At 44.7% G+C, this 16,338-nt stretch overlaps 1 protein-coding gene across 1 annotated transcript in view; it reads right to left on the bottom strand.

Moving 5' to 3' along the window:
* Positions 1 to 15,268, bottom strand: part of LOC111953453 (zinc finger E-box-binding homeobox 1-like) — an 88,654-nt gene extending 73,386 nt beyond the window's left edge. Inside the window, exon 1 of the mRNA XM_023972739.2 lies at positions 15,175 to 15,268. Coding sequence (XP_023828507.1) covers positions 15,175 to 15,232 — 58 coding nt within the window. The 5' untranslated portion in view covers positions 15,233 to 15,268. The remainder of the gene's footprint in view (positions 1 to 15,174) is intronic.
* Between the last annotated feature and the right edge of the window lie 1,070 nt (positions 15,269 to 16,338).

The raw sequence follows: 16,338 nt of genomic DNA, 5'->3' as shown, positions 1-16,338 counted from the left end.
CACCTAGGCTAACCATAGCCTCCTCCACTAAACAGCTGGGACTTGTGATGAAACCTCTGAAACCTCTGGTTCTGTTGGGGGCTGAGCAGGAAGTTATGCTTAGTGCCTACTACTGTCTGTCTAAGCATCATGAGGATATTTTCTGTCCTGACAGACAGACTAGTCACGCTCTTGTTGTGCTTCCTAAAGTAGGGGCCCTGTGATGCTGTAATTATCACCCATGCATGAGGGAGGGAAGGGAGGTGTGTGTGTTTGTGTGGTTGCGAGCGTGTGTGTATACCATGCAGGGGGTAAGGGGTAGACTTGCAGAGATCATTCCCTACATGAAGGCTTTGCGATCCATCAGCAATCATTTAGTCGAACACACACATTAAATCCAATCTGTCTGCCCTCCGCCACCTAATCCTCTTTCCACGGACAGACAGACAGAGACCGTAATCCTCCATATCTGTATTTTAATAGCAAGCTAGGCCCCCCCACTTGCCTATATCATGATGTATGCTTTATTGGTATGTTAATCTGGTTGTTGATCACACAACCCCATTTAAAGCAGGCTTTAATATGCATCTCTAGGGGATTAGATTAGCAATCCAGGGATAGGACTATAGGATAGGAGCATGATTATGATTTGGCTCAATGGACTCATCATCTACAACAGCATCTACAATTGGGGCACATATACATAATCTTACATTATTCTAATCTTACAAGATACAGGAGATCCTCCTCCCCCAGTTAATGCAAAAGGAAACATTTCATTTTGAGAACTTGTTACTGTTACGGCTACCTTAAAAAGTATCCTTGTTTTCTTGAGGTTTAATCCTACCCTCCTATATATAGGATATAAATACAGCTTTGTGGAATTGATTGAATCACAACTCATTCCATGCCTGCAGATGGAATCAAAGCCTACTGTCTGTAGGCAAGATTCCTTCTGTTCTAATTCTAAAATTGATTGACAACTCATTCCATGTTTCCTGACAGAGAGGATACAGTAAGACGACTTCAGTTGTGACTCTACAACTGCGTAGCAACATTCTCTCTCCCTGTCTAGACGTTCTGTCCCCACGCGCCAGCCAGAGTGAGGAGATTCCTTTTGATCTAATAGATTTATTAGACAGACATTCGATTAGGAAGCCACTGCTTTAAATTAGCCAGCCAGGGGGAGGAAACAGGGGCTGCTTAACTCAGGGAATTAAGGCCTAAGTGGAGAGTCAGTGCCCTCTATGCTTTACCTTGCCGTGGCCTTTACCATGTTAAGACATTTCCATTTGGGGGAAATAACATCACGTCATCATTTCTATTGCCAGATTTAAAGAAAAATGTAATCTTCCTGAGTCGTAGATAGATCACTCTGAATCTGATCAAGCAAAGCATTCTATTATTTCAAGTATGATGGTATTTTACATGAGTGGATCATGTAAAACAATGTAACAGTGCCCACAAAGTATGTGTATCCATTCCAGAAAGACAGGTGTGGGCCAAAATACATGCCCATGTTATTGAGTGGCAAAGGAGCCGTGGTCCAAACATCTGTTAGTAACAGCCCCCCATGTGAAACGCTTCTCTGTGACTCTTTTTAAGGTTTACTGCCTGGGCTGGATGGGAGGGGGGCACAAGGCATGAGGCCTCAGAAAGAAACGGTTCACTCACAGGTTAGCATTCAGGTGGAGGTCAGGAATGCATTAGCAAACTAACACACACCTACAAACACGCACGAATGCAGGCACACACACATGCACATACACACACACACACACACACACAGCATTAGACCCATGCAGAGAACACTATGATTCTCATGAGGTAATCTCATGGGTGCATCTCCCTCCTTTACCTTCCTTCCTAACCTCGTTCACACAACAGCTACAGCACCGTTCACCGACAGGAAGTGAGCTTCCACTGACCCTGACCCACCTCTCAGCCGTGTTAGCTACAAGGACTTTCTAGGTAGAAAGGATCAGCTTGCACAAATCCTAAACATTACTGGGGGAAACGTAAAACTGACCCAAGACCAGTAGCTAATTTAGTTTCTACACTCACCAGAGATACATTTATCAGTTAATGGTACATGGTACAGGGCAGATGGTCGAGGGCACCGTGCCACGAGACGTGCTACATCCTGGCACTAGAACAAGGAAGGCACAATCGCACACTGTTTACTGGTTGAATGAAGCTTCTTTATCCTCCAGACTTCTACAGTGAAGGGGGGCAGTTAGCATAGCTGCCAGAATAAGGACCGGGTCATTTGTATTCAAGGCAGGTTGGTGTTTGGGAAACATTGGATGTCAGTGGCACACACTCAAAAGGTGAAAGCGTGAAGATTTGACTTGATACAGCATTGGGTGACAGGGTTAATAGACAATTTTCTATCAATCAAATGAGTACCAACTTTGAATGACTCCTCCAAATGAGCCAATCACCTTAAGTCAGCCCACCGGGTCTATCTAAGACAGAAGGGAAAATCACTTCAACAATGCATGCATTGAGACTCTGGGATTACAGGTGGCAGCTCTATACATTCTGCAGTGTGAGGAGCCAGACCTCCTTTATGAACCTGTATCTGCTGCTATTTGAAAAAAATGCCCTCTCATTCCTGCAGTACCCCTTAATTTACACAACTAAAATTGTAATACTTCTGTTATCACAGAAGTAATTTTCTTCTGCTTTGTTCACAAGGCTTTTAAAACTAGCCTAAACGCGCAGCACAGCTATTCCTCCCAACTAAAGGCTTTTATGCTGTTCCCAGTCTGGGGAGCCCACTCCAAACAAGAAACCTTAAATAGGCTGCTTCACAACAATACACACAAATATAAAAGTAAAATAATGTAATTAGGAAATATATAAATATTAGGATGAGCAATGTCGGAGTGGCATTGAATAGAAGTAGAATACAGTATATACATATGGAATGAGTAAAACAGTACGTAAACATTATTAAAGTGACCAGTTGGGCAGCCCGAACCACCCTCTGGAGAGCCCTACGGTTGCAGGGTGTGCAGTTGCCGTACCAGGCGGTGATACAGCCCAACATGATGCTCTCAATGGTGCATCTGTAAAGGTTTGTGAGGGTCTTAGCGGTCAAGTCAAATTTCTTCAGCCTCCTGAGGTTAAAGAGGCACTGTTGCACCTTCTTCATCACACTGTCTGTGTTGGTGGACCATTTCAGATTGTCAGTGATGTGTATGCCGAGGAACTTGGAAGCTTTTCTCCTTCTGCACTGCGGTCCCGTGGATATGGATGCGGATGGGGGCATGCTCCCTCTGCTGTCTCCTGAAGTCCACAATTAGCTCCTTAGTTTTGTTGATGTTGAGTGAGAGGTTATTTTCCAGGCACCACTCCGCCAGGTACCTCACCTCCTCCATGTAGGCTGTCTCATCATTGTTGGTAATCAGGCCTACTACTCTTGTGTCGTCTGAAAACTTGATGATTGAGTTGGAGGTGTGCAAGACCACACAGTCCTGGGTGAACAGGGAGTACAGGAGGGGGCTGAGCACACACCCTTGTGGGGCCCCTGTGTTGAGGATCAATGTAGTGGAGGTGTTGTTTCCTACCTTCACCACCTGGGGGCGGCCCATCAGAAAGCCCAGTTGCACAGGGCGGGGTTCAGACCCAGTGCCCCGAGCTTATTGATGAATGTGGAGGGTACTATGGTGTTGATAGCTGAGCTGTAGTCAATGAACAGCATTCTTATATACTGTAGGTATTCCAGATGGGATAGGGCAGTTTGCAGTGTGCAGTGCGATGGCATCATCTGTGGAACTGTTGGGGCGGTATGCAAATTGAAGTGGGTCTAGGGTGTCAGGTAAGGTGGAGGTGATATGATCCTTTACTAGCCTCTCAAAGCACTTCATGATGACAGAAGTGAGTGCTACAGGGCGATAGTCATTCAGTTCAGTTACCTTTGATTTCTTGGGTACAGGAACAGTGGTGGACATTTTTAAGCAACTGGGATAGGGAGAGATTGAATATGTCCATAAACACTCAGCCAGCTGGTCTTCGCATGCTCTGAGGACGCGGCTAGGGATGCCGTCTGGGCCGGCAGTCTTGCAAAGTTTAAAACGCTTGAATGTCTTACTCATGTCTGCCACAGAGAACGAGAGTCTACAGACCTCGGGAGCGGGCCACGTCGGTGACACTGTGTTATCCTCATTCCCTTTGTAATCTATGATTGTCTGGAGTCCCTGCTACATAAGTCTCGTATCTGAGCCGTTGAATTGTGACTCCACTTTGTCTCTATACTGACGTTTTGCCTGTTTGATTGCCTTACAGAGGGCATAAACTGCACTGTTTGTATTCAACCATATTCCCAGTCACCTTGCCGTGGTTAAATGCGGTGGTTCGTGCTTTTATGGCGCAAATGCTGCCATCTATCCACGGATTTTGGTTTGGGTAGGTTTTAATAGTCACATTGGGAACAACATCCCCTATACACTTCCTGATGAACTCAGTCGCCGTGTCAGTGTATACGTCAATGTTATTCTCAGAGGCATCACGGAACATATCCCAGTCCTTGTGTTTAAAACAATCTTAAAGCATGGATTCTGATTGGTCAGACCAGCGTTGAATAGACCTTAGCACTGGATAGGCCTATGGAATAGGGTGCCATTTGGGAAACATCCCCAGGCCAGGAAGACTGTTGTTTTGACAGAGATAAAGCCCTTTCAGGTTGTATCCTGAGCTGCAATCTCACACAGACTTCCTGGTTGTGATTCAGAGAAGTGATTGACTGAAGTGGCTGAAGACAGACTAAAGACTTGAAGTAGCCTAGGGTATAAACACATGTTCTTGCATTATACTTTTCATTTCATTAATGTTAATTAATACTCTTCCATTTAGATTTATTTATGGGGTTCAGTTCTTTGGGGAACAGGTTCATTATTGTGGGAGATTATTAAAGTGTGCATTAAATGTAATTCCTTTCTGACCACTTCATTTTCTTGTAGAGCACTGGGCAATTAACATTGTTCAGAAGCTCTTAGATTCTTAATGACAGCAAAAGATAACTGAATGACAATACTTTACGTCTTTCTTTCTACCAACTTCTTCTTTGTGTGTTCACTAAGTGGTGTCCTTTTCATTTTAAAAGATTTTTTTTTTGACTAATTTGATGTGCCATGAAAGAGTAGGCTATAGCTGAAACGTTTTATGGGTAGTTGGTAGAAAAAGGGAGGGAAAGCGGTGAACAAATACATTTGAGAAGGGCAGGCACTTCATTCAAGCTGACAGAAGATATTAAGAAGCTCACATTGCTCTTAGTGAGCAGCAGCATATCCTTCTGCAGGAGGACTGAGGAACTGCCTGACCATGAGATGAGCCACACCCTGCTTGGTCTAGGCTAGCTCCACTGCCAGACAAAACTTTAAATCTCTTTCCCCATCGCTCTCTCTCTCTCTATCCCTCCTTCCCACTCTCTCATACTTTTTTAGGTGTTATTTATGAGTGCTGAAGTGATTTTCTGGTGCCTGCAGCACCTGCTCATGTTGGAGTAGGATAAACCTGGCAGTTGCCAGAGAGAGGGAGAGGAGGAAGAGAGAGAGAAAGAGATAACAGAGACGGAGAAAGAGAGATGGAGAAAGACAGACACACACACAGAGATAAAGATGGGGAAAGAGAGTAAGAGAGCAAGATGGGAAAAGAAAGAGAAAAAGAGAAATTTGGAAAGAGATCGAGAGATGGGGAGAGAGAGAGGTAGTGCAACACCAGGCATGTTGTGATGTTAACTCAGTGCTGCGCAGCTAACAGATGAGACACCTAATGATGCCTGGTTGTAACGTGTACGCTAAGAATCGGGACGCAAGCACAGGGAGTGAATTTAATAAATTAATGAAACAAAACAAGAAACACGAGAAGCGTACAGACATGAAACACAGGAACAGAAACAATAACGCCTAGGGAAAGAAACTAAGGGAGTGACAGATATAAGGGAGGTAGTGGTTAGAGCGTTGGGCCAGTAACCGAAAGGTTGCTGGATCGAATCCCCGAGCTGACAAGGTAAACGTCTGTCGTTCTGCCCCTGAGCAAGGGAGTTAACCCACTGTTCCCGGGTGCCAAAGAAAATGAAGGCAGCCCCTCGCACCTCTCTGATTCAGAGGGGTTGGGTTAAATGCAGAAGACACACATTTCAGTTGAAGGCATTCAGTTGTACAACTGACTAGGTATCCCCCCCTTTCCTAATCAGGAAGGTGATGGAGTCCAGGTGAGTCTCATGAAGTGCAGGTGCGCGTAACGACGGTGGCAGGCGTGTGTCGATCAACAGCAAGAAACAACTAACAAACACACAAACAAACACCCAAAGACTATTAAGCACTAAATAAATGGTGTCATATGACTCTAAACATGATCAATTAGAACCCACAGTTCATTGGCTCTCCCTCTGTCTAAATGGGACAGGAGGCTGGGTGCCAGTCTGCCAGAATAATGAGCACGACCAGGATGATATCTCTATGAGTAAGAGGAGGACAGATGTGGTACTGTCTGGCTATATGGCTGACCTCGTTTTTACTCCTGTTCTCCGTCCACCCCAACTCTGTGGGTGAAACGTGTGTAGCGAGGCTGAGGCCAAGGTGTGTTTTGATGGCCAACACCTGAACGATAGATACAAAAAAATGTATCAACCCCTACAAAAATGTCCATTAATATAATCCACATAATAATTAACATTTCCTGTTGCTGCAGGATCAAATAAAGATCCTACATCTGTCGTGGTTCCTATAGGGTTCTCTGTTCCCGGAGTTGGCAGAGAGAGTTGGAGGGGTTGGAGCTTGGACAGACTAGGTGTACTTTGCTCTAGTCTCGAGTCAATGACATAAGGTGAGTATTAGGTCGGTAGTTAGACACACCAAAACCTGATCAAATTAAGGACCATAAGCAAATGAGACGATACAGCCTCTGATCAACAGGCATAGTGGTGAATGAAGCTTATAAAGCTGTTTATAGACCAAACTCATTCATCAACCGGGTTGCATCCCAAATGGCACCCTTTTCCCTATATATTGCACTACTTTTGACCAGGGTTCATAGGGCTCAAAAGTAGTGCACTCTATAGTGAATAGGGTGCTATTTGGGACGCAACCCAGAGGGATGTGTGTATCCAGAGCCATTCTAATGATATGAAAATGTTGACAGAGACTAAAATGGCTCCTGTGATGTCCCTGTCCTCAGGATACAGTGAGTGACTAACACAGGGCCACACAGTCACACTGTGATAGGTAGCTAGCCAGCCTACAGCTTTAACAGAAACCCTGAGTCACCTTGTTTATAAGTCAGGCAGAGAGGAGAGGAGTGGAGAGGAGAGAGGCTGGCTGCTACGCTGAATGTCAGAGTCTGTAAACATCACAACACACAGGACTAATGAGAGTGAGATAAAGTAAGTTGAGTAAGTTGAGTGAGTGAGTGAGTGACTGAGTGACTGAGTGAGTGACTGAGTGAGTGACTGAGTGAGTGACTGAGTGAGTGACTGAGTGAGTGACTGAGTGAGTGAGTGGCTGTGCCGGCCCGGCCTGGCCCTGCCAGTGCGATAGAGATATAGTGAGTGAATAGTATTTTTCAGCAGAGCTCAATGCTAGGTGTAGTCAGTGTGTGAGACAAGACTGCTCTCACATTCTGCCATTAAAGCTTCCTCCCAAATGGCACCCTATGCCTATAAAGTGCACTATGGGCCACTATAGGCCCTGGTCAAAAGTAGTACCTAAATAGACATTATGTTGCCATTTGGGACTCCCGTTATCAGTCTGCTTCAGGAAGAGAAAAGCAACAAACGGTTTTGTTATATTTCAGTCTTCTGTGATGTATATAAAGTGTAATATTGGGATGCAAACTCAACAATGAATACATGTCAACTCTACATCTGACATGGTACAGGTGTGTTGTTTTCTGTAAGCCCATAACCATGTGTGTGAGATGTATACTTTTGTTTCAAAGTAGATTTGTTTAAGACTACCAAGAAACACTCCGTGTGACCCTGATTTAGCCCACTGCAGTAAAGGTTCATGATAAAAACAAATGTGATGCAGGTACAAAACCTTATGATCTCTGCATACATACAGCCGCCATTTTGCTTCAACAGTTGTGCATTGTCAGGTTTTGAGGAAAAAATGGTAGTGAAATGTCAGGTTAAATGTGAGGAACAAAGATTCCACTGATGAGTTTGTGGCCCAAACACAAGCTGGCATGATGAGGGCTGGCGGCCCAGCGCCTGCTGCCTGCCTATTGTTAACACAGGCCTTTCATTAACCGCTCCACTGGGGAACAGGGGAGGAGAAGAGGAGGGAGGAGAGGCTGAGGCAATACATAGTGAGGAGGAAGGGAGGAGAATGGGAGAGGAGGAGGGAAAGAGAGAGAGGGAAGAGAGGCTGAAGCGAAAGACACTGAGGAACAGGGGATAAGAGGGAGGACAGGAGGGTAGAGTAGAGGGAGGAAAGGGGAGGTTGAAGCTACAGACAGTAGTGTCAACACCCAACAGGACTAGCCCAGCCTAAAGATCAGCCACCAAACACATGATTAAAAAAGACACATAAACCTGCTCACAATGAATAACCCCCAAAGGATGGCAATTTAGAGCTGCCATCTCCCCCAGGTATAGGCTATACACAACGGTACACTATAATTTCAGCTCCCACCTGGCGTGGGATGTTCCCCAATGATGTAAGGGGGGCCCTGAGTGAAAAAGTTTGGGAAACACTGGTCTGCGGAACAGGCTTAATTTGTTTTTGGACTATCATTTCAACTCCCACCTGTTTCTATGTAATATGGAACAGGTAGGAGGAAAAAGAGAACAAAAGAGAAAGAGGGAGGGTCGGGAGAGAGGGAGGAGGGAGGAGTAGACACTTAATATGTTTTTGGACTGTAATTTCAACTCCCATCTGTCTCAATATCCAGGTAGAGAGGGAGAGAGGGAAGAGTAGACATTGAATTTATTTCCCTAAGAAGCGATACACAACAAATCCTGAGGCCTGTGGGCTGGGTGAGGTCATCTTACCAACATACCTGTCTGGCATGTCAGAGTGGAGGAGAGGAGGAAATGTCATTGGTCAAATCAATGCATTTTTTTCAATTGCTGAAGGACAAAAATAGGAAATAGGCCTATATGAATCACTCAATAGTGTGATAGCAGGGAGCTTGACAATATCTCATTGCTTCCTTCAAGGTCCCATTCTCAGTCCTCTGAGTGCATCTGAAACCACTGAGGAAGGCTCCTGACCTGATCTAGCTACAAGGAGCTATCCTATTCTATTCTGGAGCCCAGTCTCCCTCTCGATCCTTCTGAGCCCCCCCCCCCCCCCCCCGGGCATGTTTTTGTTCAGTTCAGTGGACCTGACGCCTCGCTGCATAGCCTACTCCCCGATACACACACACACAGCTCCACCTCCCCCTCCCTGTCCCGCCAACCCCCAACTGAATAACTACACAATATTTCTGTCCTTTCAACAACAGTGTTGACACTCCGTTGCTTATTCCTCCTCATTCATTATGTCAGCCCCCGCATTGCCCCCCGGCACCTCCAGCCCTGGCAGCCCAGTCACGCTGCTCTGTCGTGGGCCCTATATGGGTTATAGAGAGGGGGACTCCTGCCTGCTGCTGGAGCACATTATAGGACTCATCCTCAGTTTAACGCACTCTAAATACGTGGCTTAGACAACACYCAGGAAAAACTAAACACAAAATGACACAGTCAGGAGGCATCGGCAGTAGACACAAACAAGCCTTCAGCAAAAAATGTGCATGACACAGACAAATAGCCTAAACACATTCTCAAAACAAAAGAGGGGTGTGCACATCCCCCAAAAAATGCACACGCAAACGCAAGAACCTGAGCATTGCGTGTCGGGAGACTGAGGAAGATTGTGATGAATTCTCAGAGTGTTCCACAGATTCCTCCGTCAGTCTTGGGGTCTCTGGGAAGAGCATGGGTCATATGCAAATGGCCATGCCCAGTACAGATAGAAGTTTCCCACAAGCAGAGTGTGAAAAGGTCTTTCCCTCCCCACGCCAGCCCCACTCAATGGGCCTTTTCTTCTTCCACTGAAAGTGTATGAAGTATAGCAGGCAGACTGCAAAGGTAACTAGGCTCTTTCTCCTCAGGCTTTCTCCAACCAAAGCCTTAACACACAATGGTTCATTTAAGCATTCATCCACATACAACCCCAATAAAGCACATTCAAACACAGTTAAGGGGGTTAGTGAAACTGACTTGGGTTTTAAAACGGCTTTTCTAAGGCAAGAGAAAGCACCTTTTTATAGGGTAATGCAATGCCTCTACAGGAGCTTGCTAATCATTAAGCTCCCTCAACAACAGTGGGAAAGGGTTTGAGTGCGTTACCTCAGATTATGGGCACAAACAGAATTGTCTGCCGGGAAATCATTGAAATGTGTGACATGGTGAATTGAATGGTGTAAATTAGAATTTCATATCATACATTTTAAAAAGCCTGGAGATACATAAAAGTGACAAACAAAAACAACAAAAAACGGATTATTCAAGACACAAGACAGAACCTCGGAAGTCTATAAACCCAATACCTAGGCTATAGTTTGCCTCGCTAACCTAAATTAATCCTCTCCATTCCGTTCCATAGGAAACACTCACACGATTCTAATGTAAAAGGAGCTGTCATGTTTGACAGAGTGAGGGAGTGTCCACCTTTCTTCCCACTGGCTCTCCTCTCCAGCAGCACCTCAGTGTCACTCTGCCAGCTCTCACAGCCCCTCTCCCCCCTTATCCTTCTCCCTTGTCCCTCTTCCTCCCCACCAAACTCCACAGGACTGAGGGGCTGTACTGGTCAGGGGGATGGAGGGAGACAGAGAGGGATTGAGGGAGTAGGGACAAGGGTTTTTACCCCTCAGGATCCTTTTATTGAAAGGACTTAAACACAAACGCAATTGGACATGCTGGAAGGAACCCAACAATGGCACAGGGGGGAAAGTGAAGTCATAGTGGAGGCACGCATGGGTGCCTAGGTCAGGGGGCAATCAACAGCACCCCTGGCTACTGTGTCTTCCCCCTGGAATAAAGGACTGGTGGAGGAGAGGGGGGGGGTGAGTGGGGATGAGAAGAGGGGGCGGGGGATTTTCCTCACACTTGGCACTTTCATATGCAGCAGAGGAAGTTGCTCCAAAGCAAAATAACTGATAAATGAAAATTTCCTCTACTGCTAAACTCCACTCACCAGGGGTAGTAGACCTTTAAATGTTAACAGCTGGCTTTTAAAACACTAAAGCAGCATGCCGGCCCACAGAACACCACCCCTCTCCCCCTGAAGCCTTTGGAATGGCCAAAACATCTTATTTTCTTAAGAGTGTTAGCTTAACCAGTGTTTCTTTATTGTTCTCACACAACTTTACAGCGTGTGGTTACATTCAATATTATTTAGAGGGAAAAATGAGTCCAGCACACTAATTATACTTTTGCCAGCCAAATAAACATCCTCTGTTACATCATACAGCTTTACAGAAGCCAAAACTAGACCCACAGACCCATTCTTCTTCTTCTGTAGCATTGAGACAAAAACCTTCCAAAACTGTTTTGTACTGTATGTGTGTGTGTTACAAAGAGACAGACAGAGAGACAGAGACTCCTTTGATAAATTCAAAGAAATAGAAATCCAACCTATATACAAATACTGAGTGTACAAAACATTAGAAACAATATTGAGTTGCACCCCCTTTTGCCCTCAGAACAGCCTCAATTAATCAGGGCATGGACTCTACAAGGTGTTGAAAGCGTTCCACTGGGATGTTGGCCCATGTTGACTCCAATGCTTCCCACAGTTGTGTCAAGTTGGCTGGCCGTCCTTTGGGTGGTAGACCATTCTTGGATCACACGAGGAACTGCTGAGTGTGAAAAACCAGCAGTGTTGCAGTTCTTGACACATTCAAACCGGTGCGCCTGGCACCTACTACCATATCCCGTTAAAAATCCTTCGTTAACCCGTCTCCTCCCCTTCATCGACACTGATTGAAGTGGATTTAACAAGTGACATCAATAAGGGATCATAGCTTTCACCTGGATTCACCTGGTCAGTCTAGGTCTTGGATGTTTTGTATACTCAGTTCCTTTGAAATGTAGGCCCAATACCTTCCACTCGCACTCATCTACAAAGACGGGCCAAAAGTGTTAAGGTTAATACCATGCCACATTCCTCTTTTCCCAAATTTGAAGTGTTAAATTGCCATTCCAGGAAATGGCCACTGCTATTCCTGAGGGGAGCTGGACTAGACCTGGACGGGATAGGAGAAGTGACAAAGGAAGCCAATGGAAACACTAGTATCCCACAGATTGCAAACACCTGTCGTCCTGCCAGCTGGCCGGCTGTTAGCACCTCCATGTTTACAGCTGTGACAGGAGCTCACCTTGGTCTTAGCCTGTTCTGCTCTGTCCGACCCAGGAAGACAACCAATACAGGACAGGGGAGGGCCAGACAACTAAGTACCTTTTGGCTTCAGTAACCAACACTACAGACCCCTGCCCCTAAAAGGCTTTTAACCTGATGACAAACATAACACCCCCGCCAAATATGAGGTATTGGATCAACCCAGGTTCTCGCTGTCTCACATTGTATTGGTACAGTATATTGAGCCCTTCCACCCAGCAGGTTGATGCACCCATATCACATGATTAAGACATCACTATGGTCTCCTGAACTTTATGTCCGATCCCCCCCTCTTGATGTATTATATAGTAGTCTATGTATTTGAAAACATATAACATTTCAAATTGATAACATGAATACAAAGAATAAGGTATAAAACAGAACTCAATTTATTTCTGAAACGAACATCAGATGGACAAAGTTTACAGTGCCAAAATGTCGTAAATGTAGCCTAGGCTATAAATAATGTAGGCCTACCATGACAGATGCAAATGCGCTAGAACAGGTCCGTTATAAAGGTGTGTACCTTACAGAATGCACAAAATTAACCGTCGTCAATCAAGAGCGGACATGATATGGACCGGTGACCAACACCTTTTCAGCCTAAAAGCAATAAGGAGCACACTAAATATGTCCATGTCATACAATGACAGTAAGCGAAAACAAACGAGGAGAGTAAGCACAACAAGCATATCCAAGAGAAAAATCACATTAAATTCACTCATGATGACAGCATGCAGCGCCTACAGACACGGTTGCCTTTTCTACCTGCACAAGTTGCCATTTGTTGCGGCGCACCGCACAGGGACCGCTCTCCGCTGCTTTGGAAAGGGAAGATAGAGAAGGAATCGTCTCACGGGAATCTAACAGCGTATTCAGTCCCCCGAAATCAGACTCCTGGTTTGTTTTTATGTTTTGACAGAGGGGTGTTTACAAAGACCAAAGACCCGTTTTCCGGATCAGGTAAACATGTTCTCAGTTCCTGCAAGCTGTGCTGGGTGGCTCGACCACTTGCGATGCTGTGCTGGTGACTGTGCTCACGAGGCTGTAAGTAGACTACGCATGTCGTCAGCTAGCCTACAGGAGAAAAACCCATATGCCTCCAAACAGCCTACAACACAAACATTATTCCTATGTGTGAAAAACTACCACCTCCGATGTTGAAACAAAAGTCACAAGTCCCTTAACTAAATAAAATGAGAACACACGAGACTAATAAAATGCACAAGGCAAAGACAAGCAAACCGAAGATCATGATCTGTGCAAGTCAAATAGGGTTTAACATGATTTCCCGATAAAAGCCTTCCACTATTAAATTGATTAAATTACTTGCGAGAAAGAAAGAAAAATATTCCGCGAAACGCACTGGCTACCCGGACAACTCTACATTGCAGCCTTTTAACCACACACACAAAAGCACAAACAAAAACAAAATAACAATTATTTAAGTATAAAAACTCTGGATGAACAGATTGGCTCCAACTTCAAGTTTCGCTCCCACGCCACCAAACCTTGAGTGTGTAAAATCAGAATTCCCAGCGCAGGACTGTGGATGTAAACCCACACTCCTTATATAGGCTGTGCCTTGGGCTACCCGGACAACTCTACATTGCAGCCTTTTAACCACACACACAAAAGCACAAACAAAAACAAAATAACAATTATTTAAGTATAAAAACTCTGGATGAACAGATTGGCTCCAACTTCAAGTTTCGCTCCCACGCCACCAAACCTTGAGTGTGTAAAATCAGAATTCCCAGCGCAGGACTGTGGATGTAAACCCACACTCCTTATATAGGCTGTGCCTTGTTTATATAGGCTGTGCCTTGTTCACACAAACAGCGCTTGATATATTCATCCCATTCTCTGAAACGTTACCCAACAATGCATGCTACAGAAACAACGTTTTTCGTTCGAAGTTCATTTGCATTTATGTTTATTAATTATAGCTACTTTACCTTGTTCTGCATATTTTCTACTTATCTAGCAATAACTTTTCGAATGATTTGTAATGCACACTTGCCATTGTCAATTGTGAAAACGCGTGCATCACGCCTACACATCTTTTACAAATAAAAGTAGTGAGAAAATAGATGTGTAGCCTACATAAACATAACAGCATGCATTTTAATATAATATGAAGCAGCAGAACAGCACAATTTCCACAGTAAAAACATTTCCTAAAGCCCGAGCCCTCAATGTAGCAACAGTGTCTTGTCATGGTTCGCGCTACCTGCTACGTTGCGACAAAGAGAAAAGCGACAGAAACAGTTATTTTTCTCGAAAGAGCATTGAAGAAATAAACCTTATACACATATTCACTCATTTRAGAACATCAATCTATATTCCATATTGATGGAAAAATACCGCAGTCCGCAAAAACAACCAGGTAACGTTATTTTCCCAGGCACAGGTTTTAAAATGCTACCCAAAGGCGAGAGACGGTGAAACAAGCTATCAAGTTGAAAACTAAAAAACAATGGAAAAGTGAATTTAAATAGAATGAAAAGGGACTGGACGGGAAACAAAATCCAAAAGCGAGTGAAGTGACGGGATTAGGTGCGTATAACGGTCCAGGGTGGTGCACTCAACCGCTAGGCGGAGGGAGAGTCGCGAGACAGGTATAACGGTACGCCACATAGGGCTATAATGGTGCGCTTACTTGCTACTTTCCAGCACTTTGACCCACTAAAACCGGGACTCCGGAGGTACTAAAGTCTTCGGAGAATAGAGCATTCGATAGAACACATTCTAGTCCACTTCACCACACGAAAAGAAGGGACATCAGAGTAGTTTTACATACCGTTATTCCTCCTCGGATTTGCCTGCTTTCTGCGCTTACACCTGGGGCCATCCGCCATGATCCTTTCGCTGTGTCTAAATGCTGCTGGAGAGTCACCTCCTCTCTCTCCCCCACTCCCCCCGCTTCACCTCCCCTCCCTGCACCTGGTTTACGACACTCTGCTTTACGACATTACCTTCTACCTCCCAAACCCTAGGGTGCGTCCTATGGTATCCGGGATCCTTGGGACGTCCCTATCCCAATGAAGTTTACAGTTAAAAGAGTAAAGGTAAGTGTTAAGGTTAGGTACGGGTTATGGTAAGGGTTAAGGTTAAGGACCCTAGTGACCCAAACCATAGGACCAAGAAAACTAAACTCTTACTCCATGCTTTCTTTCTGCCCGTGATCATCGCACTTTTCAACATGCTTATATAAAAAAAAATATATATATATATAAACTTCAGAGTTTCTGGTAGGGTTGGGGCCATGTCATTATGGAAGCTTAAAAGTAATTGACCAAGACTCTAGTGAGTCTTATGGTTAAAAACAATTCCTTAGTAGAGCTTATGTTTTAATTTAGGTTCATTATGACAGTGACACAACTGGTACATGTAGTGGTGGGTGGAGCTTAGCTATTTGCACCTGTTATATCACTCCTCTGTGGGTGTTGTTTTTGGTTGCATGGACTGAGTAAGGCTATAACATGGAGCAAGATTAATCAATCCAAAAAACATTTTAAAATGCAAAAGTCTTACAAATATATATATACATTTTTACATAGAATTATTGTAAAAAAATACAAAAATAATAATATAAATGAAGAATGTTTCAGAGGTTTTTCACCAAATTTGGAATAGATTTGCTTAGGATACCATCAAATGTATGATGCATCTAAACAAGCTTTTCTCTCCACAAATCTCATAGCCTACTCTCTGGGAGAAGAGAGGGCACGTGTAGGATGAAGGAATGCGATGTGATTGTTCCGAGACTGCAGAGAGGGAGAGAGAGAGAAAGAGAGAGAGAGGGTCATGAGACCGTCAGCCAGCCAGCCAGTCAGCCCAGCGGTGATTCAATCCTCCTGCCTCCTACCTAAAGAAAGGCCTGGCTGTTCTCCTGTAGCACCAGGGTTCACTGCAGCGCTGGGGACGACAGGGCCCACACCTGGTTTCAAATACTATTCAAAAT

The sequence above is a fragment of the Salvelinus sp. IW2-2015 genome, linkage group LG27 (assembly GCF_002910315.2).
Source record: "Salvelinus sp. IW2-2015 linkage group LG27, ASM291031v2, whole genome shotgun sequence".
Lineage (NCBI taxonomy): Eukaryota > Metazoa > Chordata > Actinopteri > Salmoniformes > Salmonidae > Salvelinus > Salvelinus sp. IW2-2015.
The sequence above is the reverse complement of the archived record's forward strand: the minus strand, read 5'-3'. Positions and strand labels throughout refer to the sequence as shown.